This window comes from Dipodomys spectabilis, unplaced genomic scaffold (assembly GCF_019054845.1).
Source record: "Dipodomys spectabilis isolate Male_0828 unplaced genomic scaffold, ASM1905484v1 ptg000001l, whole genome shotgun sequence".
Classification (NCBI taxonomy): Eukaryota; Metazoa; Chordata; class Mammalia; order Rodentia; family Heteromyidae; genus Dipodomys; species Dipodomys spectabilis.
The window spans coordinates 3,536,159-3,563,014 of NW_024870678.1; the positions used below are offsets into that span (position 1 = coordinate 3,536,159).

General features: G+C 37.5%; 1 protein-coding gene across 1 annotated transcript in view; it reads left to right on the top strand.

The window, feature by feature from the left end:
• The window catches only part of Fig4 (FIG4 phosphoinositide 5-phosphatase), a 115,608-nt gene that overhangs the window by 30,173 nt on the left and 58,579 nt on the right, over positions 1-26,856 (top strand). The window contains exons 7-15 of the mRNA XM_042674922.1: positions 1,216-1,344; positions 4,700-4,800; positions 5,931-6,093; positions 6,684-6,781; positions 12,539-12,672; positions 13,491-13,607; positions 15,847-15,892; positions 16,797-16,945; positions 19,683-19,849. Coding sequence (XP_042530856.1) covers positions 1,216-1,344; positions 4,700-4,800; positions 5,931-6,093; positions 6,684-6,781; positions 12,539-12,672; positions 13,491-13,607; positions 15,847-15,892; positions 16,797-16,945; positions 19,683-19,849 — 1,104 coding nt within the window. The remainder of the gene's footprint in view (positions 1-1,215; positions 1,345-4,699; positions 4,801-5,930; positions 6,094-6,683; positions 6,782-12,538; positions 12,673-13,490; positions 13,608-15,846; positions 15,893-16,796; positions 16,946-19,682; positions 19,850-26,856) is intronic.

A 26,856-nucleotide genomic window follows, 5' to 3' on the forward strand; every position in this document is an offset into this window, starting at 1 on the left:
CCTTCCCTCCCTCTCCCTCTCTCAGTCTCTTTCTTTCTTTTTCTTTCTTTCTCAGTCTCTTTCTTTCTTTCCTTCTTTCTTTCTTTCTTTCTTTCTTTCTTTCTTTCTTTCTTTCTTTCTTTCTTTCTTCCTTCCTTCCTTCCTTCCTTCCTTCCTTCCTTCCTTCCTTCCTTCCTTTCTTTTATTTTCTTTCTTTTTTCTTTCTTCCTTTCTTTTTCTTTCTTTCTCTATTTTTTTGAATACTGTAGAATACTCATAATCTTTTCCTTCAGAGAAACAGTTTTATAGAAGCAGAATTTAGGGAAAAGATGTGTTATTTATTGTGTGCTAGATGTTTACATGTAATGTTCTAAGTGTCATAAAACTCTGCTCTTGGGTATAATGGCATTTTTTTTTTTTGGTTGTAGGGCTTGAATTCAGGGCCTGGATGCTGTCCCTGAGCTCTTTCATTCAAGGCTAGCACTCTACTACTTTGAGCTCTACTTCTGTTTTTTTGGTGGTTAATTGGAGATCAGAGTCCATAGACTTTCCTACCTGGGCTGGTTTTGAACTGCAATCCTGATTAGCTAGGATTACAGGGATGTACCACCAGGCATCCAGCTACAACGCTAATTTTACAGAATTAAAGATTTACTAAGAAACAGAGGCACAGAAATGAAGATTATATGCCAGTGTCCAGAAGCACTAGTGCAGCATGTCAGAGGTTGCTTTTTCACTTGCTCAACCTGACCAAGTATACTTTCTTAGGCCCTACTCTTAGCAGGGCTAACTAATTTATGTCATCCTCAAAACAACCATATGTCAGATGAAAATGAGTAAACAGAGGTACTTTTTTAGTAAGTATAAGTAGCTCTCTACCTTATGACTGTCATACTATGTAAGAGCTAGAGTCAGGGTGAACTGGATCCAAGCACTGTCCCCATGCTGTGTTCTCACGGAGTACCTTCTGCCATTTCATGGCTTTATTCTCAGATTTTGTGTATGTCTCCTTAATTTTCCTCCCCTTTTCCCTTATATGAAAAGCTCTCAAATGCTTCTCTTTTTTGGCTTTGTACAGAAACTCAGTGTTCTGAATGCTGATATGAATGGTATCTATTAACATGACAATGCTGTTAATCAGGCATTGTATTTTGGAGTTAAATACTGAAGTGGAAACTCTTGAAAATGAGTTGGATATCAATTTCTTTATCTTTCTGATATAAACTTATTTTACAGGTGTATTTGGGATCTGTAGTGAGCCTTATATGAAGTACGTGTGGAATGGTGAACTTCTGGAAATAATTAAAAATACTGTGCATCGTGACTGGTTGTTATATATCATTCATGGATTCTGTGGACAGTCAAGTATCCTTTTCATATAAACCTTAAGACTTACACTGAACAATTTGCAGAAAGAAACATAGAAACTATAGGATTATAATGATCACTCTATGTAATTCAACAGGGAAATTTTGCCCATGGTGCTTTACAATAGATATTGCGAAGGAGGATGCAGACTATTCAAACGGAACTATTACATACACATACACACACACATACACACACGCACACACACATATAATGAGGAAGAAAGTGCTGTATATAAGTGTTGTATATTCTTATATCCTAGTGATAGAGGTAATGAAGATTGTATTTAGATGAGAGAAGGATCAAAATACCTGACAGAGAGGATAGTACAGGTTTATGAGAACAAATCTTAATCTAGGCCCTAAACAAAATTCATGCCTTAGCAGTGAGCAGCAAACAGTGACATTGCTAGTTGGAGAAGCACCATGGAGTAGGAAGTGGAAAAAAATGCATGGCAGTGTTCTCTGGCTTGTGTACGATTCTCAGGAGGCAGGATGTAATGGGAAGTGTACCAGAGATGTGAGTCAGATTGTGTCACCAGATTGATCTGTTTAGACTAAAACTTGATGGTCAGGCTAGAGTCTTTAGGTTTGATGCTGGTCCTTTTGAAAGTTTTTGTTTAGGAGGGTGGTAAGTAGTATTTATAGGAAGTTTGAGTTGACAAGTCATTTTGAAACTGAATTAGGAAGAATGAGACAAGGGACATGAGTTAGAAAAAGCCTTCAGTAATAGTTTAGGCCCAGTGCAGTGCAGGCTTGGATTGGAAGGGAGTTGTAATATATTAGAAATATGTTGAACTTTTATTAAGCTGGTAAGTTCAATTTATTATAAACTTTTTCCCTCTACAAACATGTTTTCTTTCATTTAATTTCTTTCTCTCTGTCTTTTTTTTTTCTCCTTGTGCAGGTCCTAGTGCTTGAATTCAGAGACTGAGCACTGTCCTTTTGCTTAAGGATAGCAATCTACTACTTGATTCACAGCTCACTTCTGGATTTTTGGTGTTTAATTGGGGATAAGAGTCCCATAGACTTTCCTGCTTGGTCTGGGTTTGAACTGTGATCCTCAGATCTGTCTCCTGTGTGGCTAGGATTTTCAAGCAAGAGCCACCAGTACTTGTCTTAATTTTTTTATTTAAAAAAGAATTATTTTTATTATCTTTTAGTAGTTGTACAAAGGAGTTACTATTAACCAAATTTACAAATATACTGCATCTTGATTGATGTTACCCTTTTCATCATTCTCCCTAATTTCTAATTAACATAGATACCTTTCAAGAAAGTGCCATTGTGCTGTGGGGTTTAGAAGGACAGTGGATACTATTTAGAAGTGGATTTAGGTTTTTCTCATCACTGTTGGAGCTAATAGAGGGAAGTTGTGCTCTTAGTGTGTTTGTAGTTTTTTTTTTTTTCTTATATCCTAGGCTTTTAAAGATATAGGCTTCAAAGCCATTAAATGTAGGAATGTGACTAACCACTATGAATTTTTTTTTCTTGTGCCTGTCCTGGGGCATGAACTAAGGGCCTGGGCTCTGTCCCTGAGTACCTTTGCTCACTTGAGCCACAGTTCCACTTCTGGCTTTTTTTTGTGGTTAATTGTAGATAGAAGTCTCACAGACTTTTCTGCCCGTTCTGCCTTCAAATGGCAATCCTCAGTTTTCAGCCTCCTAAGGAACTAGGATTGTAGTCATGAATCACCAGCGCCCTCTAGGCTCATGCTTTTTTTTCACCTGAGTATTTGAGAGAAAGGGAATCACTGGCATATCCAGTGGCTGGCCTTGGAGAACAGAAGTGCTGCTTTTTCTGTGACAAGTAGGGAGATGAGAGGTCAAGTGCAGACATAGGGTTTTGAAGTGGAGATGAGTGGGATTGATATGCTGCTATACTTGAACATCAGGCTCATTACTTTATAATCATTTTGAACCAGAGTTCTATTATCTGCTGATTCACTATACAGTGAGATTTGGTCCTGAATCACTTTTGTCTGCTTTAAAGAATAAAATATACCTGGGGAAAACAAGTATTTCATCACCAAAATTGCCCAGAGAATTACTGCAATGAGTCTAAAATCCATTAAAATTTTAAAATTATTATTATAAAGGTGATATACAGAGAGGTTACAGTTATGTAAGTCAGGTAAAGAACACATTTCTTCTTGGACCATGTCACCCTTCCCTGTCTGTCTCCCAGTTCTAAGATCCATTTTTTAAAGTGTAGTTCTAAGAGCTTAGCTCAGGACCTGGCAAACTGGATGTTGGCAGTGCTTGTTTTTAAATAGTGAACAGCACCATAGATTATCATTTTAAAGCTCATTAGTTTAAATGATGCATCTTGTCTCCCAGTCATCAAGCATTTAATGAATTTTGGCAGTGTATGCGACGATAAAAGCCATTGCTGTCTCTTGAACATTTCCTCCAGGCCAGGGATTACGAGTCTAACACAAATTACCTCAGCTAATCTTCCCATCCACCTAGCAACAGTACAGCCTTTGTAGTCTTTTATCTACAATGTTTAGGGACCAAAAGTGGTTCAGAATTTAAATTTCTTCTGATTTTGGAATATTTGAAAAAGCATGAAATAACTTGGAGAGCCAAATCTAAAGATGAAATTTTAGTTATGCTTCACATATACCCTAAGCATTTGGAATTTTTCTACAAATTTTTAGTCTGCCTGCATTTTGACTGTGGTCTGTGAGGTCAGGTGTGGAATTTTCCACTGCCACTGTGGCTCATGTTGTTGCTCAAATAATTTAGGATTTTAGTACATTTTGAATTTTAGATATTTAGATTAGGGGTGTTCAATCTTTGCTACTTTTTAATTTTTATAATAGATGAGATTGTGGCTCAGAAAGTAATATAACTAATAAGCTGTAATTTGCTTAAGCAGTTCACACTAATTCAGTATTCAGGTTTTGGACTGCTCTTCAAGTATTCATTCAGTTTCCTTGGTATTGTATATAATAGCACTATCGTGCTTCATAATTTAAGTATCTGGTCAAGTGTTACTGCTCTCTTTGAAAGGCATTCAACTCAGAAGACTAAAGGTTTAGTTGTTCTAGTTTCCATCTTTACATGGCTGTAAGGACAGAGAGGTCTTCTCTTAGCCAGCAGCACTATACTTGGTTCCATTCCCTCTGAAATTCAGAGAAACCATTCCTTAGGCAGGTTGGTTTTTGCCATCATACCTGACTCTTCAGAAGAACCACTAGACTTAGTGTTCTTTTATCCTCGGGTGAAGCTTTTGACGTCTCTAGGCTATTGGAAAAGATCATCTAAACACATGCATGCTAAGATACAGTGATTCTTGATGTTGTATGACACTCTAAAACGCTAAACTACCTTAACCTGATTTCTAAGAACTGTTGATCTATGGACGTCCAGTCTATGTTACTCTAATAGCCAGAAGATCCAGTAAGTTTGCTGGGACCCGTTTTCTCAAGAGAGGAGCAAACTGTGAGGTAAGATGGCCGGCAGTGTTGCTGCTGGTGTTTTAACCTTTTACATCAGCTTTGCTGATGGGAATGAAGCAGAGTAGAATATTAGAAAGTGTAATTCCTGAGTTTGGCATATCAAGAAAATAATTCTTCAGAGTATCTAAAATTAGGGAGAAATATGGAGTTATGAAATTGCTCATGTTTGGGAGGATGAACCATTTCTGAAATATGTGAAAAAATGTTTAATGTAGAGACAGAAACAGCAAAGCACCCCCTACATACACTCAAGCAATAAGGAGAAGGTGTCCTCCTTATGGGGAAAACAGTCATGATAGAATAGAGTATGGCACAACATTGTCTTCTTTCCTGGACTCCTTTGGCTGTTCACTATAGAAAATGGCAACTCTCCCATCTTGATATCAGCCATGTCATCTCCTTGAATGATCCATCCCTGTCCGAAGTGCACAACTGAATCTTGAGCGATGTGTGATTGAATAGACAACTTGAATGAGGCATTGGACTTTGATCCTGGCTTAAAAATAGCATCATTGTTCTTCCAATTTTATCAGCATTGAAGGGCATTATAACTGATACTTTAAAAAGTCAGAGTTTTGCCCCTTTAGTATTTATAGACATGTTACTAATGTCTCTAAAATCATTTTTTTTATATCCTTGTAAGTAAAGCTGCCTTGAAATCATCCCCTGTCCCCGACGACATGATTATTTCCTTCTGCCCATGAGGCATTATTTGAATCTCACTCTTTCATCATTTCAGTCCTCTTTGGTTATTCAGAACTGAATTTTGATATCCCTCTGATCTTCCTTATCTTCTGTATAATTTCATGTAATTGTTTGTCTTTTCTTTCCATTCCTATCATTTATACCAGGCATAATCCTCTTACTTATCTGTTACTTGTGCTACTAGCTATTAAATTTGATTTTTTACCTAGTGTCTTTCTGTCACTTTTAATTGCTTTTCTTTATTGTACCTTAGTGGTTTTGCTTTTCTAATGTGCACATCGACTATTGACAACATTTACCTCTTTTAAAACATTGAAAGAATAGGAGTTGTAATTTCACTGTGTACTTGAAATGTTTTTTTCATTAAAAAGTTAAAATAACATAAAATACCTTTAATCGCATCTTCATTTCAGGGTGATGTTGCAAATGAAGTGGAGACTGAACAGATACTTTGTGATGCTTCTGTGATGTCTTTCACTGCTGGCAGTTATTCTTCTTATGTGCAAGTTAGAGGATCCGTTCCCTTGTACTGGTCCCAGGACATCTCCACTATGATGCCTAAGCCACCTATTACATGTGCGTGGAGCAGTCTTATAAGTAACTCTCCTCTACTCATATGAACTATTCTCACAGAAATCTAATAAACAATTAGGTTTTAATCCTCTAACATAACTTAGAAGAATAATTTCTATTTATGTAATAAATTTATCTTTAATTTTAAATGGTAGTAAATTATTTACATTGTACTGCAGAAACTTAAGAGTTACTTAGACGTAATAAATATATGATGGGGCTGGGAAGGTGGCTCAGTAGTAGAGTGCTTGCCTCACATGCAGGAGGCCCTGGGTTTGATTCCTCAGCACCACATAAGCAGAAAAAAGCTGGAAGTGGCACTGTGGCTCAGGTGGTAGGGCACTAGCCTTGAGCTGAAGAGCTGAGGGACAGCACCCAGGCCAGAGTTCAGGCCCCATGACCAACAACAACAAAACAAAAAACAAAAAAAAAACATGATGAATGAGCATCACACATTGAGAGGGATTCTCAAAGTGAAACTGGTAGATTAGTTGCATTGCATTTCTTTTGGCATTCTTGAGGATGCTCCACTTCTTTTGTTTCTGCCTTATAATTTTCCTTCAGGCATTTCTTCATCTTTTTTCCTTTCTTAGTGGACCAGGCGGATCCATTTGCACATGTGGCTGCTCTTCACTTTGATCAGATGCTTCAGAGGTTTGGCTCTCCCATCATCATCCTGAATTTAGTGAAGGTATGATGTGCTCTTCAGACACATTAGGTAATCTTTCCTCAGCACAGAGCAAATTTGCAAGCTGGACTTTACCTTTTCCCAAAGGAGAGACTTAGGATTCTTATGCTATAATAGCTTGTAGCTCGCATAATAACTGTAATAGCTATTGTGCTTTGACCTCAGATTTCTTGTGACCTCTTCATTATATACTAGAAGAGTCAGCAATGTTTCCAACAGAACAAAGGGTTCAATGTATAAAGCTTCTGATTTTCTTGTATAAATTTGGTGTCCATGAAATTTCTGTATTAGTTTTCAAGACAACTTGGAGAAGGAAGCATGAAGATCACACTGCTACAACCTTGCCTTGGCTCAGCCAGTGTCCTTACAGTTTGTAGCAACTTTTGGACAAATTAATACATAATAATAAGACCGAAATCATGTGTTCAGAAGTTGGGTCGTTTTGTGGCTAAATACTCAAGTGGGAATATGAGGAGCTTCAACAGAGTGGTATTATTGGCTTCACAGTTCACTGATTTCTATTAAGAGTATCCTGACAGAGTTCCCTGATTCCTATTAGAGTATCCTGACTGGTCAACATGTGTGTGTGTGAATATATACAAACAGGCTAGAGGCTTGGGATGGAGGGCAAGGAGACACACAGTAAATTTCATCTATATCTTTTACAGCCAAGTAAATGGAAAGAATCAGTCAGTAGCCAAATATCCTGACAGTACATGTACATATGTGTATGTATATTGTATGTAATGATCATGGCAGTAGCCAACAGCATAATATATGTGAGGTTAATTCTAAGAGGATGATTAATAAAACTAATCAATAAAAAATCAAGGAATTTCATATCCATTTAGTCACTTAAATGTTTTCGAGGGTACCGTCCAAGGCAACCATAGAAGCATCTTGCCTTCATGGAGCTGCCAGTCTGAGAGAGATGACAGTGAAGTAATGTAGAGGCCCCAGTACAGGTCCTAATAGAAGAGAACACTTCTCAGAAGACATGAGGAATCAGCTCAACACAAAGAGAGAGGAAGTACTAAGGAGAAAAAAGAACAGTATTCAACTTGGACAATAGGCATGCCCTTTGTTTGTGTGTGTGTGTGTGTGTGTGTGTGTGTGTGTGTGTGAGAGAGAGAGAGAGAGAGAGAAAGAGAGAGAGAGAGAGAGAAAATATACATGTGTGTGCTTGCTTCTCTGGCAGCATTAACTTATTTTTAAGATAGCAGGAAATGTTACTAAGAGTAGAGGTTTCAGGGCAGTGGAGAAGATTTAACAGTCTTGTGCACATGTGAGTGTACGCATGTAAGCTGACTGTAAACATCCAGACTATCCATTGGCAATAAGATTTCTTAAAGGACCCATTCTGATGTTGCATACCTTTACTCAGGTTTGTTTAGTTTAGACACAAAAAGACAAGATCAAAAGCATTTTGGATAGTGGCAATAGAATGACTACAGTGGACTTTGAGAGCCAAGTTGTATGAGGAGGAGTTAGTGAGGTGGGAGCCTCATGTGGTGGGGCATTTAAGGCAGAAACAATCTGAAAGATGTTCTAATAAAAGATGTTCTAGTTAAGAAATGTGGAAGGCAGAGCAGTTAGCTGTGAGGATGACATGCTCTAAGATAATAGGCACTTAAATGGAGTGCAACAGAAGTTAGAAGTACTGAAAATTACCTAGAATGGGGAGAAAGCTTAGATAGGAAGACAGTTTTCAGGCATGGATTGTAAAATACAATTGAATACATGAGCTAAAATAACTGTGTGTGTGTGTGTGTGTGTGTGTGCGTGGGTGCGTGCGCGTGTGTGTGTGTGTGTGTGTGTGTGTGTGTGTGTGTGTTTAATCAAGAGCATGGAGGAATAGGGCCCCAAATTGAAAAGTATGAGGCAGGGCTGGATAAGGCAGTTAGTTTCTTTCTTCCTTTGTTGCTCTTTGATTTATGTAATTACATCTTACTAGCTTTGTCAAATAAATCATGCAGATATTAAATACATCACTTTCTACTTATTCATATTTATTTAGAAATTCTATATTCATGTCTCTTTCCCTGTCGGCTCAGACTATTAAAAGAGAGAAACTGAGTAATCTGTAATCTTCTCTCACTATTGAATAGAAACTGTAATACACAAATTGAAAAATTAAAGTGGAAAAACTTGAGTAATAAAAATATTCATCAGCAATTTCCCACTAAATGTATATATTAATATAGAAATATTGTTAAAGGAATGAGTTACAAAGCATTGCTAAAAATAAATTAGTGGATTTTGTTCATGGTTTTCAAAGTCTTCACAGTTGGTTGAAATGTTCTGGTTAAATGGACATTCAGCTTTATAGTGCTTGAATTAATTCTTCCATTAACTATGCACCTTCAGAAACTATTTTATACAGGTGATTATGAACTAACTATGCTTGCCACGGAGCTGGACCCTTTTTGCATACCCCATAGTTAGGCCATTGACATAAGTTGTGCTGAAGATGGTTTATTTACAGGGCAGCCAATCACATGGGTATGTACAAGAAAGCTAGCCTCAGATTCGTCTCCCCCAGGAGGTGAGGGGTTTATGGGACAAAGAAGCAGAATGGTCTCTGGCATGAGAAGGGTGATGGGAAGTAAGCACAAATGGAATAATTAATGTTCTGTACTTATATAGTCAAATTTTATGGCTTTTCATTGAATACATAGAAACACATAGAACATAGAAAATAACACATTAATGTACTTTGAGAGTGCAGTTTTGGGCCTCCTGAAATCAAAATGTCACCCACCAACTGGACACGAATATAGGCCCAAGTGAAAGATCAGTGATTTCAACTGGTTTGAAAGACAAAAGCAGCCTCCAAGTTGTGAGAAGCAGCTTATGTAGCCACTACCCTTGTAATTCATACATCAGAGCAAAACTAGTAGGAGTCGATTGCTTAGCTACATGATCTTTAAACTGGTGATAAAAGCTAGTAACTAAAGGGCTGGGAAGGTGGCTCAGTGGTTGACCCCTTGCCTTGCATGCTCAAGGCCCTGGGTTTGATTCCTCAGCACCACATAAGCAAAAAGAAAAAAGCCGGAAGTGGCGCTGTGGTTCAAGTGGTAGAGCGCTAGCCTTGAGTTGAAGAGCTGAGGTACAGTGCCCAGGTCCAGAGTTCAGGCCCCACGACCGGACCCCCCAAAAAAAAACAAAAACAAAAGCTAGTAACTAAATAGCAAGTACAGCTAGATGGTTTACTAGGGTTTCTCTCCGTGTTTGTCATTCCTCAGATTTTCACATATACATTTATTTTTGAATATTTATAACTAGTCAATAGATTTTAAAATTAGATTAGGTCATTGTTCCATTGTAACCTGTCAATAACTAGAGATTAGATTATAGTTGGAAATGAAATTGCCATTTCATGGGGAAAATAAAAACACATCCTGGGGGCTGGGAAGGTGGCTCAGTGGTAGAGCGCTTGCCTTGCATGCCTGAGGCCCTGGGTTCTATTCTTCAGCACCACATAAGAAAAAAGAAAAAAGCCAAAAGTGGTTCAAGTGGTAGAGTGCTAGCTTTGAGCTGAATAGCTGAGGGACAGTGCCCAGGCCCAGAGTTCAGGCCCCACAACCAGACCCCAAAAACAAAAACAAAAACACATCCTGTTGCCTTTTGTCACTGGTCATTTTATCTATAGGATAAAAAATATTTTGTTCAATTGTAAGAATACCTTAGTAATTTGGGATTAAAAGTTAAATTATGCTGGTGTGTGTAGAATAATTCTGTGGAAGCTACTAAGATAGAAATTTTCTCTTAATTTTTTTCTCTTTCATCTTGTATGATGCTTGAGGCATTGATTAAAAGACAATTTGCAGAAATCCAAGCACTTTCAATGCTACTACAGGTAGTCCCTAGGCTCAACCTTGAGCTACACATCAGAGGCCTCTGGGCCACTGATGGCCATTGGGGGAACCTCATCAAATGATAGAACAACTTGTATATGTGAAGCTTTTATTTGATTTTTTAGAAGAGTCTGTATCCTGAGAAGGTTGACTAAACAATTCATTAACACCAATCCACTATAGATAGTACAAAGCAGATCTTTGCATACAGATGATAAAAGGTTGATATTGTAACCCTTTCTTTCTATCCTGTAAAATGACAGGTTTGAATAAGAATTTCAAAATATTTTTGTTTCCATAGTTGTTTTAAAGTATTTTTGTGAAGAATTCTAGATAAGTAAGCTTCTCAGATTGAAAAAGAATCAAGACATAGTGTTAATCTAAACTGATTTAATACTTCTTAATTCTTCCCTAGTTTGTTCATTTGGATTAATTAAGCACAATAGAGTTCCTTGTTTGTTTCCATAGTAGATCTAATTGTATTCATTGCAATTGAAAAGTAATCTCCACAACTGAAAAGAATACAAAACTATTAGGATGCCAGCCATTATGTCTTACAGTCTTTTTAGTGTCACTGTTACAAAACTGTTTTTCTTCATTCCTAAGTGTTAGCTTTGGGATAATACTAAAAGTAGCCCATTTTTATTGAGTGCTTACTATGTGCAGATTTTACTATGCACCTTCAGGAACTATTTTATACAGGTGATTATGAACTAACTATGCTCGCCACTGAACTGGACCTTTTTTGCCTACCCCATAGTTAGGCCACTGACATAAGTTGTGCTGAAGATGGTTTATTTACAAGGCAAATAAGAACTTTGTCTAATTTACATTAAAATTGGGCCAGTTGAAGATTATTTTCCGGACTGTAGCTGAACCATGTGAACACAATTCATATTGAAACGGAATGTCTGTAAATTATATTGTCTAAGATGTATTAAGTGTATTAAGTTCTAAATTAATTAGTTCTCTTCAACTCACACAAATAATAAACTTTGAAAAAATTCTTAAGTTCAACCTCACATTAATGCTATAAAAGGAAGATAACTGTTGTTACCTATTTTATAGATTTAAAAAAATAGAGACCAAGGGAAATGGAAATATTGCCCAAAGCAGTAAGTAGCAGTATTGCATCCTCAGAGGTACAGTAAAACACTAGCCTTCTTGATAGGGGCAGTGTTGAAGGACATGCTATGGGCAGGAAGTAAAGTATAATGCCATAAATGCCTCTTAGCCTCAGTTTATTCTGCCACAGGGTAAAAGGGAGAAAATTCCTGGCTTGGCTACTTCACAAGGTATTTTGTGAGTCAAATATGAAAGAATATGAAGGCTTTGAAAATATCCTATGTTAAACCAGGTGGAGATTGTCTACTATATCCATCTCATTTTTCTCTGCTCCTTTGCTAGCTGGAGTGGATGGAATCCTTTCTTCTGGTCGTGGGGGTCAGGGAGGGTCTTCTGCCAAATGTGGGCCAGACCTGTATGGGACAAAGTGGGTTTGGAATAGTTGTTAGAAATTTGATCCCCTGAGCTCTTTAGAACTCATTATCTAGTCTGGGTGTTATATGACTGTAATCCCAGCTACTGAAGAGTTGCAAACTGAAGGATTGAGGTTCAAGGCCCGGGGAAAAAAGTGAAGATCCCTGAAAAACAAAACTAAAAGCAAAGGACTTGGGGTGTGACTCAAGTGATAGAGCCTACCTGCCAAATAAATAAATGCTCATCTGTTGACTCTCATTCAAAAAGGATTTGTATTATTTACATATTAGAAATAGGTTTATTTCAGTGGTTTGCAACTTAGCCTTTTTTTCTTAGCTTGGCTGAAAAGTACAAGTGTTTATTAAGTCTTTGCTTTGGGGCAGTTATAATGTAGACATTTAAATTTTTTACATTTTTGATAAAGGAAAGAGAAAAAAGAAAGCATGAGAGAATACTGAGTGAAGAACTTGTTGCTGCTGTGACCTATCTTAATCAGTTCCTGCCTCCTGAGCACACCATTGTCTACATCCCCTGGGATATGGCCAAGTACACGAAAAGGTGAAAGGCACTCGTATGTCTCTCTGTTATAGTTCCCTTTTCTTGTAGTAACAAATGGCAGGAGTTGGTTTCTGCGATTCCCCTCTTGAAACATGCTGAGAGATTGATTGGACTGCTTAAATGAATTGACCCCACTCTTTCTTTTGTAAAAAAAATTTTTTTTATTGTGAAAATACCATACAGAAGGGTTATAATTATATGAGCAAGGTAATGAGTACATTTCTTATCAAGCATTGTTGCCTCCTCCTTAGTTTCCCCTTACCATCCCTGCCCTCCCAGCTCCCCCACCCCAAGCCCCCCCCAAAGTTGTAAAGCTCTTTTTTTGACATAACGTCTTGTATATTTCATTGTTGCAATGTGACCCCACTCTTTCTGCCTGACATAAATGTTACTTGCAAAGTGTCCAGCTATTTCAAACTACCTCAATTCTATAGTTTCCCTTTTCTGTTTCCCTCTATCTCGTTATTTAAGTTCTCTCTGACACCACTCTCCTATTGCGGATGAATTGTGGATGAATCTGTAACCTTGATAGGTGACTTGATTGACAGCTCTTAAGGAATGAAAGACTTTAAGAGAAGTTCCTGTAGGGATGGCTCATGCCAAGATTAGGAATGCTAGCTCTCTTTTGCCTCTGATTTTATTGGTTACTGAGTACACAATCCATTCCTACATTAATTATTAGTGTTCCTATTAAGTATAAGCCAAGAGATTTACAAAATTAAATCCCTGAATATCTTTACTATAGATTTTATTATTTATAGCTATGTAGGCTATGTATAAAAGTTGGGTTCTTCTCACTTTTATCATTCTTTCTCCAGCAAGCTGTGTAATGTTCTCGATCGACTGAATGTGATTGCAGAAAGTGTGGTGAAGAAAACAGGTTTCTTTGTAAACCGCCCTGATTCTTACTGTAGCATTTTACGGCCAGATGAAAAGTATGTATCGGGCTGGGAATATGGTTTAGTGGTAGAGTGCTTGCCTAGCATGCATGAAGCCCTGGGTTTGATTCCTCAGTACAACATAAACAGAAAATGCTGGAAGTGGTGCTGTGGTTCAAGTGGTAGAGTGCTAGCTTTGAGCAAAAAGAAGCTCAGGGACAATGCCCAGACCGCGAGTTCAAGCCCCAGGACTGGCAAAAAAAAAAAAAAAAGAACAGTATGTATCATATTAAAAACTTAAATCACAATTTTTGTTCTTATGGATAAAAATATCCTAAATAGAGGCAGTTTATACTTTTCAGAAGATGCTTCTAAGACTGTATAATGAACTGTGGGCCTGGGAGTTCCTCTGGTGGTTATATGACCTTGAGGTAGAAGCCAAGGGTCCTGCTCTTGCTTTATGGGACAAAAAACCCCCCACAGGATATATTTCTGAAAAGTAAAAATTTCCATAGTTAATTATATTGCTCAATATTTAATTAAAAAATAAAAATTTTCTGGTAGATTAAATATAAACACTTCTGTGAAACTATCATGGTATTGTAGTTACTTATTCACAAATCTTCATTACTAATTTGTAAGTGTTTCATGTGAATGGTATGTGTTTTATCTTTTAAGGAAGCAATATTATTTATTTCCTGAATTTTATTTTTCATTAACATAGTTAACTAAAATGGTCAAACAGCAAAATCCCCAAATGAGCTATTAGTTTATATGTCTTTTGGAAATAATTGTTTTGTTATAGCTCATGTTTGTCATCATTAGGCTTTTAGCAAACTTGGTCCACTCCAGTGGTCCACTGGAGATCTATGATCTCTGTCTGCTCCTTTGTTCAGTGATTCACTAGGAACACTCAGTATCCAGCATATTTTATACTCTAGTTATAATTTATTATGGTGAAAGAATACAAAGTAAAATTGGCAAAGGGAAAAGGTACACGGGACAAAGTCCCCCAGAAGAATCTAGGCACAAGCTTCCAGCATCTTCTCACAGTGGAGTCTCATAAAACACACTTAATTCCCAGAGAATTAAGCTGTGACTCTATGTATAAAACATTGCTAGTCAGAGAAGCTTGTTAAAGATTCAGGAATCTTTCCTGGTATGTGGTCACATATGCAGCTTCTGTCTGGCAAGTATCAAAATTCCAGATGTCCAGAAAAATAGTGTTCATCAAAAACCATATTGTTCTGCAAATAGTCTTAAGCATAGACAAACATTTTTTTACTAATTCTAGGAATAGTGGGAACTGTTCTAAAATTTACATTACCAGACACCAGTCAGGCATTGACTTTGTAAGCAGACCTTTCTAAGAATGTCAGTCAGACCTGTCTTTCCTGTCAAGCACTTTCTTTTAAATACCTAAAATAAATGTTAATTATGATGAATTATTTCACAATACAGCGCATTTCTACACATTATTTACCACATGGAGAAAATCAGTAGTCTCTAAAAGGAAATTTGCATAACAACCATAGGAATGAGGCTTTATAAATAAAAACTGGAGGTGGAGAATCCTAGTATTGAGTGGAGAAGGCAAAGGCATGGGAGATTTTTATTGGAAAGATTTCCTATGATATGTATAGCTAAAGAGACCAAACAGGACATAGATTTATATGAAAGCAAGGACGGCTTTGGTTGAATATGAGTGATAAAATGACATATGTAGGGGCAAGTTAAGCTGTCCCTTTCCTGGACACTTGGAAGAGAATATAGTGAAGGGTCCATCTTTGTTATCTGCATATTTCCTTGCCTGAATGAGAGTGTGCTGGGCACAGGTGGCTCATGCCTGTAATCCTAGCTACTTAGGAGGCTGAGATTGTGGTTTGAAGCCATCCTGGGCAGAAAAGTACAAGAGACTCTTATCTCCAATCAATTACTTAGAAAAGCCAGAAGTGGCACTTTGGCTCAAGTGGTAAGGTGCTAGTCTTGAGCACAAAGAGGCTCAGGGACAGCATCTAGTCCCTGAGTTCAAGCCCCAGGACAGGCAAAACAAAACAAGAAGGAGAGTGCACAAAATGAGTTGATTTTTTTGTGTGGTGTCTTTAGCTCTGTTATTTGGATTCTGTGATTCTTAACAAAGAGTACCAAAAATAAATACCAATTATATTGCTATTTTCTTTTTTAAAAAAGCAACAGACAAAATATAGCTAAGTGATAGAGCATGTGATCAAGAACCTAGGTTCAGTTCTCAGCACTGGAAAAACATTTTCTTAAAAGCATTTATTTTTAAACACAGGTGGAATGAACTAGGAGGATGTGTGATTCCCACTGGTCGCCTACAGGTATAGAAGGTTTTATGTATTCATAATCAATAGAATATATTCCTTGTGTGTGTATTTTCTATAATCAGCCATGGAGAGAGAAACATCTTATTTAACATGGAATTATGAATCATTGAAATTGATTTTTAAAAGCTTTACAGTGTTTTTAAATTTTATAAAAGGATATGTAGCTATAGTAATATGACCTTTGCCCCCTTTTTCCCCTGTATATTGTTTTATTATTAGAAATAGAAGCACAAATAAGAAAGTGAAAATAAGGTAGTGACTCTGGAAAGCAAGTCAGTCTACTATTACTTGTTATGTATACTTTTAAAGACATACATGTTTTTATCTGAGACCTGGTGGCTTAGCCCTAGCAATTCAAGGTTCAAACCCAGTTCACACAGAAAAATCTTTGAGAATATATCTCTAGTAATTAGCAAGAAGCAGGGTAGTTGAATGGCTTAAAAGTTGTAGAACACTAGCTGAGTGAGAGCTTGAGTTTCAGAGTTCAAGCCCCAGTGCCAACATATACAGACACAGAAAGGATGATATAGTTTTCACCAATTACTATTTGAGTTTCTACAATAAAGGAATTTTTTTTTAGTCTGCACTTATTGATACATGGGAAATGAGCTAGCTATTTATTTTAATAAATTTTCAGAGAAATAAATTAAGACTATGGACTAAGTTTAATGCTCTTATGACAATTTTAAGTAAGCAGCAAACATAACCTTATGAAAATTTAGATGTGCTTCATTATTTTAACCTTTAACTTTTACTAAATAACTCATATTTATTCAGGAATAACATCTGCCTACAGCCTTTTTTCCACTTCTTTAAGAAAAGTATTTTCCTGTATTATATAAGTAATTTTGGTAGCTGAGTAATAATTGATTGAAAATCTTAAGATGTTTCTCTTTAGACTGGCATTCTTCGAACCAACTGTGTGGACTGTTTAGATCGCACCAACACAGCACAGTTTATGGTGGGAAAATGTGCTCTGGCTTATCAGCTGTATTCTTTGGGATTGATTGACAAACCTAATCTACAGTTTGATACAGATGCAGTGAGGTAAGCTTTATTTTCTGCTATTTGAATGCCAGCAATAGCAGAAAGAAAACCGATTAAAAAGGATCTTTATGGATTCATTTCTATTATTAGAGTTTCAAAGATTATGCTACTAGATGACCATGTTTGCATTAATTCTGTAATAAATATCTATCTATTAAAGATTTGCATATTATTACCATTATTTTTGTTTTGACTTTTTCCTTATGTTGCCAATAAACACTACTTCTTTTAAAAAGATAAATCTGAAGTGCATAGTCACACTGTTAGTTTAATTTTAATATCCAGATAGTAATAAAATAGTAATAAAAATACTGTACCTTCATACATGTTTTTTCCTTCGGTTGTGAGGCTTGAACTCTGGGCCTGGGCACTGTCCCTATGCTCTTCAGCTCAAGGTGAGCGCTCTACCGCTTGAGTCACAGCACTACTTCCGGTTTTCTAGTAGTTTATTGGAGATAAGAGTCTCATGGACTTTCCTGCCTGGGCTGGCTTTGAACTGCTATCCTCAGATCTCAGCCTCCTGAATAGCTAAGATTATGGGTGTGAGCCACCGGTGCCCAGCCCTTCATACATTTTGAGTTGAAAAATTTATGTAAGATATATAGAACATCAGTTCTTCATTTAGGATTATTGTTTCTTTACTGAGAATTGGCTCTGTGACATTGCATGAAATACTATTATTTTTTCTTTTAAATAGAATGATAACTGTTCTTGGTCATACGAGCTTTTTTTCATATAGATTCAGCTGAGGAAGTAGTCAGCTTACACTTGGCCAAGTCCACAGATATCACTGCACTGAATATATTAACAGGCACTTGAAGAAACAATTTCTTTATTTTAACTTTTATTGTAAAGGTGATGTACAAAGGGGTTACAGTTATATAAGTCAGATAATGAGTACCTTTTTTTTTTTTTGAGCAGTGTCACCCCCTCTCCCATTTTCTTCCAGTTTTTCCCCTTCTTACCCCCCTTTCCACAAGCTGTATATTTCATTTCCAATATAGTGTCTAGTGATTAGCACTGGTGAATTGGTTCACCCTTTGTTCCACCATTTCTGTGTTTCCTCTTCCTGTCCCCAAGTCAGATAAACTTACATACAAGATAAAGTGTACAGAAATCAAAAACAGTGACAAAAGGGAATAATCCAAAGGGGCAGGGGGGAAATAACCACAAACAGTACAATTAAAAAAAAACCTCTTGTTTCCATTTCTTGTAGTTCATTATGATAAGCATCATTTTATATGATCATGTGCACATAGCTATTGAACCCTTGTGATCCTCTCCTAAGAATATCCTCCCAGTGGATGAATGGATCAAGAAAAGTAGTATATATATATATATCTATATATACACACAATGGAATTCTATGCTTCCATCAGAAAGAATGACATTGCCCCAATTCATAAGATAATGGAAATACTTGGAAAAATTTTTATTAAGTGAAGTAAGCCAGACTCAAAGAAACATAGGCTACATGGTTTCCCTCATTTGTAATAGTAGAATGTGCCTATAAATCTACAAGTAAATCCAATGGATAATAAAAGACAAAATTACACTTGGACATGATTAATTAAATGGTATTCTAAACATCCACACATTGAAGAAAAAAGTTTTAAATACAAACATAGTTTTAAGAAAGAATATGGTTCATATATTTGCTCACAAAATTTGTATCTCCCTGAAATTCATGTTGAAATCCTTACTTTAAACTGATGGTATTAAGAAACAGCGCCAAAGGAGGGGGGTAACAATGCTTGATAGGAAATGTACTCATTACCCTACTCTAGTAACTGTAACCCCTCTGGAGAGTAGCTTTACAATAATATATATATATATATATATATATATATATATATATGTATATGTAAAGAGAAGAAAAAAAGAACAATAAATTTTGTTTCCACATTAAAAAAAAGAGAGACAGGGCCTTTGGGAAGCATTTAGGTCTGAAGATGGAACACTCATCATTGGCATTAGTACCCTTTTAAAAGAGACCTGACAGCTAGCTAGCGTCATCCCATGTGAGGATGCAATGAGAAGGATACACCAGGAGTGGGCCCTTACCAGACACTTAAGTCTGCTGGTTCCTCTCCCTTTGACTTCCCAGCCTGTATGAATATGTATCAGTATAAATAGAATAAGGCATTGTCTACAAAAAGAGAATGTTTTTTTTCAAAGCAGTTCAGAGGGAACAAATTTTGTCATGAGAGGTAAATGGATCTGGCAGCCTTCAGAACTTTTGGGGTCTTTTTAATATTACTAGAAACAGCCCGGTCTGGCTTTTGATGGGAGGTTTTAGATACTCTCTCTATTTTTTTTTTTTTGGATCCGGTCGTGGGGCCTGAACTCTGGGCCTGGGCGCTGTCCCTCAGCTCTTCAGCTCAAGGCTAGTGCTCTACCACTTGAGCCACAGCGCCACTTCTGGCTTTTTTCTTTTTGCTTATGTGGTGCTGAGGAATTGAACCCAGGGCCTCATGCATGCAAGGCAAGCGCTGTACCACTGAGCCACCTTCCCAGCCCCTCTTAATTTCTTTTTAGTGTTTTCTGTGAATTTATTAGGCTGTCAGTATAAAATATAAGTTTTTATTCACAGTTATTTCCAGGTTGGTGAAGAGACTCCTTGAAAGGCCCAGAAGAATTCAGAAAATAATAGTCTTGTTCTGAGTCTTTGGCCTAGTGAATGACTTGTACAATAATTCTGGTTCAGTTCTTTAATGTGAGTTTATCTTCTGCTTAGGTTATTTGAGGAGCTCTATGAAGATCATGGTGATACCCTGTCTCTTCAGTATGGTGGCTCTCAACTTGTTCACCGGGTAAAAACCTACAGAAAGATAGCACCTTGGACCCAACACTCAAAAGACATCATGCAGACTCTCTCTAGGTATTACAGCAATGCTTTCTCAGGTAATTCTAAAATAATAGGTATTCCAAAGCTTACCTCATGAGCCTTTTGCTACTTACATATGTGCTTTTTTTTTTCAAAGCTATTTTGTTAAATAAAAGTTTGATTAATAAAAGTTTGTTACTTAGAAAGTGCTCAATAAATATTTGTTCAGTAAATGAATGAATAAGCATTTTATGTTTTAACTAAAGCATTCTTTTCATTTGGGCACTCAGAGTTGGAAGACGTGTGTGTGTGTGTGTGTGTGTGTGTGTGTGTGTGTGTGTGTGTGTACACGTGTGTGAGCATGTATGCACGTGTGCATGCATTTGCACATGCATGTGCACACATGTGTGCTAGTACTAGGGCTTGAACTCAGGGCCTTGCTCTCACTTGCTTTTTGCTCAAGGCTGATGCTCTACCATTCAAGCCACACCTTACTTCCCAGCTTTTTGCTGGTTAATTGGAAATACATCTCACAGACTTTTCTGTGTGGGTTGGCAGTTGGAGTTTTTATATAATGCAGCTTGCTTTGATTCTTTCTATATTTCTGCTAGTACTTTATGTATAACTTGTCTGAGGGTGTTGAATCACTATTTTTTCTAGTAGGGTTCAAAGTCTTGATAGTGATATAAGTATATAAATGTTATTGAGATTTTGAAATGTCAGCTAGAAATGAATAATGTTAATGTTAAATTAAGCTCATCAAATTATACTTCTTTTATGACTCTGTGACTTGTGAATACTAAATGGAGCAGGTTGTTGTAATGGTACTTTTCCTGTTTTCATTCTGGTACCCTTACCAATGAAATAGATCAAATAGACAAATCTTCATGCATATAATTTGTCAAATAAGCATTAATAGTGAATTTCATGGATCTTCAACTATTGAACAGATTAAGGATAAAAATGTTTAGAGAATATGGAGAAGATTGGCAGAGAAGTTCTTTGGAGTAAATTCTTACCTGCATGACTGTCACCCACCCCACTCTTTCCCTAAAGTGAGGGAAGAACTTCACTTAGACTCTGGATAAACCGAATATGGTTTCCTGTCATTGAAAGGACCCCATAGGTTGGCTGTGTAGCAGATCTACAACAGAGGTGTGTTCAAGGACAGTGCTGCCATGGTAGGAACTGTATTCACTTCTATAGTTGAATGGAACACAGGATACTTGTTTTTTTTACTGATTTCCAGATATGGGTTTCTTGGAGGAGGCTATCGACATTGGATTGGCCTGGTTCCTAACCAGTAAGGCCAGCCCCTTGAGGGACTGAAAGATCCTAGCACCAACAACCAGGAGTTAAGACTGGACACCTAAGGAACTAAGGAAGAAAGCTATAAGAAACTTCCTGATAAAAAAAAGATGTATGACCCAGGGAACTGAAAGAGGTTTTCCATGATGAGAACCTTAGCAGTATCCTTAAAAGCATCCTTAAGTCAGCTTTCAACATTTTTTAGGCCTAGACTGAATGAAAGCCAGTCTTCTGTGCTCTTATTAAAATGTATTAGTTTTCTTTGCTATGTAACAGATTACTATAAACAGCCGCTTAAAATAGTACACAGTCATTATGTCACCATTTCTATGGGTCAGGATTCCAGGTACAGCTGCGCTGCATGTCAGTGGCTACCTATAATCTTTCCTACTCAGGAGGCTGAGATCTGAGAATCTAGGTTCAAAGCTAGCCTGGGCACAGCAACCCAAGAGACCCTTATCTCCAGTTGACCAGCAAAAAGCCAAAAGTGGAGGCATGGCTACAGTGTTAAAATGTTAGCTTTCACACACACACACACACACACACACACACACACACACACAATTCCAGGTATAATTTACCTGGCTACAGTGTTAAAATGTTAGCTTTCTTACACACACACACACACACACACACACACACACACAATTCCAGGTATAATTTACCTGGCTCCAATGTTAGCTTTCACACACACACACACACACACACACACACACAATTCCAGGTATAATTTACCTGGCTCCTCTGCTTAGATACTTACAGGTAGTAGTTTAGAGGGTGGCCAGACTGACATCTCATTCAAAGGCTTGGCTAGGGAAGGATCCACCTCCTTCTTTGTTTACAGATTCAAGTTCTTTTTGCCTGAAGGACACATAGTGGTTTGCTTTTTCTTTGCTGACAAGGGAAAGGAAGTCTACAGCTTTGGACTGAGAGCAACAAAGAGTACTCTTTGCTGTATCTCATTGATCAGAAGAAAATCACCAGTCCTACAGATTTCCTACAAGGGAAATCTATCTGTTTCTGAAGTCTGCTATAATAAAGAGCACTAACGGATGACTTGAAACAACAGAAATTGATTGTGTCACAGTCCTGGAAGCTATCAGTCTAAAATCAAATGTTAGCAGAGTGGTTCTCCCTCTCAAATCCAGAGAGAATCCTTACTGCTTCTTTGTTGTGTCTGATGGTTGTTGATAATACTTGGTGGTATTGACTTGTAAGAGAAACATTTCAATCTCTGCCTACATTATCACATGATGTTTCTTCTCATGTCCTTGTCTTCATGGCTGTGTCCTCCCTGTCTCTCTTCTCAAGAAACCAGTCATACTGAATTAAGGGCTCACTGTACTCCAATGTAATTGTATCTTAGTGTGATTATATGTACCAAGACATTTTCATATAAGGGCACATTCTCAGGAGGTTAGGACTTCAAGCTATCTTTCTGGAGATACAATTTCAAAACACATAGAAGTTGTTGGGAAATGAAGGAATGTAAGTATAAGTCATGCACCAGCAAGTAGAGATCGCTCTGGGTGTATGTCACCCTGAAAACGGTTTACAAGTACTCTTTTGGAAGGATACCACTCCTCTGTCCATCTCCTGTCATCATTATCCCTGTACGGGCCAGAGCTTTTTAATAGGACTAGGGAATGAATGTGTTTCTATACATAATTTTTAAACAAGGGCAAAATATTAAAACATAATGATTGCTAATAGAAAGCAATATGTTCTTATAGAAAGATAAGACAAAATTATGCACAATTGAAAGATGCATTATGAAAGGTATTATGAATAATGTGGCTAAAATAGGCTTCTTTATTTTAAGAAGCCTGGTATCATTGAGATGTACACCTCATTTTAAAATTACAGTGGTTTTTATATAATGATGTTAATATGGCACATTTTCTTTAATGTATTCTAAATAACTTTGCAAAACTTAATCCGTCTTTGCTATACCTCTGGGGTAGTCAGGAAGGCACTGGTTAAGGAACTAGAATAATGAAGCATGCCTGTAATCTCAGTACTTGGAAGGCACTGGTGGCACATGCCTGTAATTCCTCAGGATTCTGAGATCTGAGGATTATGGTTCAAAGCCAGCCCTGTCAGGAAAGTCCATAAGACTCTTATCTCTAATACACTATCCCCAAAAGCTAGAAGTGGGGTTTTGGCTCAAGTGGTAGAGTGTTAGCCTTGAGCAAAAGAAGCTCAAAACTGTCCAGGTCCTGAATTTAAACCCCAGAATGGGAATAAAGGAAATACATAATAAAAAAAAAATGAGGCAGGAAGATTGGGAATTTGAGGCCAGACCTAGCTACATAGCAAGTTGTAGGCCATCCATCATTGTTTTTCTGTTTCTCTCAAGAAAACAAGAGTGGAGATTTTGTTTGTATAAATACATGCTGTATAGCAGCTTAGGCATTTCCAAAACTTCTTAAAGCTGGATGCAATAGATGCCTGCCTACAGTTCTAGCTACTGTGGACTGTAGGCAGGGCAAGCACTTGAACCCTTGAGTTTGAGATTAGCCTGGATAACAGGGGAGGGGCACACTTATGAGCAAAGTATATTATATGTGTGCATTAAAATGCCAAATTAACATTATTTTGTAAAAATAAAAAATAGGAAATAAATGAAATAATAAATAACAACCCAACAAAACTTGTTAAGGCTTTAGAGTTTGTTTCCAAGGAGCACCTTGGTTTCTGTTATGGGTAAAGCAAGGAAGGATGCCTTACCAGAGGGGACTCAGGTACTACCTTAGATGTTAGAAAAAGCTTTGAATTTCTCCAAGGATCGTTAAGCTGTTTCTGATTTTTTTTCTTTACAGTTAAAATTTTAAAGCCTGAATTTTCTTTCTGGAGCTAATGAACTTTAAATCCCACTATAAGAAGGAAAAACAGACTACTTGCAACAGTTAATAACTGAAATGCTGTATATATACCTATACTCTGGTATGTGTGCATGTGTGTGTATGTGATTTAAGTGTAGTAAATGCATATGCATACATGCTTGGAAGGGAATCTTGTCCTTCTCAACCAGAGATTTAAAAATATAAGGAACATGCAAGAGAATTGCTGTGAGGATTTTTCTTTTTGTCAGTTACTGGCCTTGAATTCAGGACCCATTCCTCACCTCTTTTTGCTCAAAGCTAGCATTTGAGCCACAGTGTCAATTCCAGTTTTCTGGTGGTTAATTGATCGTATCTTTCTCAGTCTCTGCTTACTTCTTTCTAAGAAGAAACTCTTTCTACACTTTTTCCCTTGGGATAGCACATTTAGCTTTTAAGCACTATTCATTTGACAATCAGATTTGAATCTCTAACTTTGACTTCTTTATGAACTCCAGACTCATCTAAATGCCTATCTAGCATCTCTTCTTGACTACTGTATTAGTTTTCCATGGTAACTGGGCAGCATTATTCATGTTCTTAACTGAGGATCTCACAACACTGAAGTCAAATGAAATAAAAACGAAGCTTCTATAAACAAAGTATTATTATAACACAAAAAATGAATTAAAAACAAAATCAAAATGTCAGTCACTTGGGCTCTTACTTAGAAGTTTTCTGGCTCATTCTCTGTTGGTAGACTTCAGTGCAGTTGTAGGACTGATGTCCCATGTTTCTGCTGGTAGTTGGCTGAAGGGTCACCCTTTGTTCCTAGAGGCTTCCTGCATTCATTGACTTATGGCTTGTTCTATTTTAAAGCCAGCAGTGGTACAGTGACTCCATTTTGTGCTTTGAATCTCTTTCTGTACTCTCCTGTCTTACTCTTCTGCCTTTAAAGCATTCATGCTATTACTGTGGCACTTCCATATAATTTAGAATAATTTCCCTATGTTGAAGTCGGTGATTAGTAACTTGAACTACCTCTGCAAAGTCTCTTTTGCTATGTAGTATTTATTCATGGGTATGGTAGTAGGGAATGAAGATCTTGGGGGCCAAATTTCTTCCTAGCATGGATCTTTAAAAAGGATCTTGAAGGTAGAAATAGGATGATTGTGGTTTAAGTCTAGCATAGGAGGAAAAAGTTAGAAATAGGATGATTGTGGTTTAAGTCTAGCATAGGAGGAAAAAGTTAGAGAGACCTTATCTCAAAAATAAGTTGGGCATGGGGGTGTGTACCAGAGGTTTCAGCTACTTGGGAGGTGGAGGTACAATTGTGGTCCAAGGTTTCCTCTAGGAAAAAGTAAGAAACAGGATTGGGCTTTTTTAAAAAAAAATTTATTGTCAAGGTGATGTACAGTAGGGTTACAGTTACATACATAAAGTAGTAAGTACATTTCTTGTTGAACTTATTACCCCCTCCCTCATTTTTCTCCCACTTTCCCTCCCCCAATCCTCCCCAAGTTGTACAGATTATTTCCAGTATATTGTCTTGTGAGTATTGCTGTTTCATTGGTTTGCCCTTTGTTCTTTTCTCATCATTTTGTTGTTGGGCTTTGATCTCTAGTACTATCCAAAAAAAGTTTTTTTAAAGGATTCTCAAAATTACATTTGTGAGACAAAGTCTTTTTTTTTTTTTTAAAGTTCTTCTTTGGAAGCATTTTCTTTCTTTTTTTGGGGGGCGGGGGGGTCTGGTCGTGGGGCCTGAACTACTGGGCCTGGGCACTGTCCCTCAGCTCTTCAGCTCAAGGCTAGGGGTCTACCACTTGAGCCACAGCACCACTTCTGGCTTTTTTCTTTTTGCTTATGTGGTGCTGGGGAATCGAACCCAGGGCCTACAGGAATGCAAGGCAAGCACTCTACCACTGAGCCACCTTCCCAGCCCTGAGACAAAGTCTTGACTCTAACTTGTTTCTCCACTTGTTCTTTCCACCTCAGTACCCACTGTTCAATGTAGAAAGCTAGGAATCATCTTTGAATCCCTTATTTTCCTCATCACCCATCCTCTCCTATTATCCCATGTACTTGGAATCTGTACCTCCAAAATACATCCCAAATATATCCCAAATTCTTCCACTACTTGTCATCCTTATTGCTGCCACACCGATACAAGCAGTACATTGTTTCCTGACAGCTTTAGTAGCTGCTCATTCATCTTTACTTCTCTCCTTGTAGGTTAACTCTTCATAGTAGCCAGCATTAAGGTTTTTGAAAGTTAAACCAGATCTCATCCCTTTCCTCCTAGGATTTCCCATTGCACTTAAAATTAGATTCCCTATCATGATCAATAAGGACTTCTGTGATCTAGCTCTGTCTAACACACTGGTCTTTCCTTTTACCACTACCCTTTAGTATCCCTGGCATTTTTTCTGATTTTGGAGCTGTTGTTCCCTCTTAAGACCTTTGCAATTTTTATCCTGCTTGGGCCAAAGGCTGTGCCCTCAGAACCCTGTGTGACCTCTCCTTTCAAATCCTTATAGTTCACGTTACTTCCTCTGACACGTCAACCTCTACTCTACTCCTTTCTCTGAATGTCCAACTAGAATGGCCCTATCTATTCTCATCACTCCCACATCACTGTTCTGTTTTCTTTATTGAACTTAGATCCTTCAAGAGTACCTTGCCTGAAAAAACAAATCGTTTAAATAGGGATACAGGTGGACCCATTGCAACAATGAGATGTACAAGTCCTTATGTTGAAAACAAACTTTACAACTTTGGTGGGGGGGGGGGGAAGGGGGAAGGAGAATTGGGTGGGGGAGTGGGGAGGGGTCGCAGGGATGGGAAGGGGAAAGAAAGGAGGAGGCTACAATGCTTGATAAGAAATGTACTCATTATCTTGCCCATGTAATTGTAACCCCTCTGTACAGTATTTTCACAATAAAAAAATTCTCATG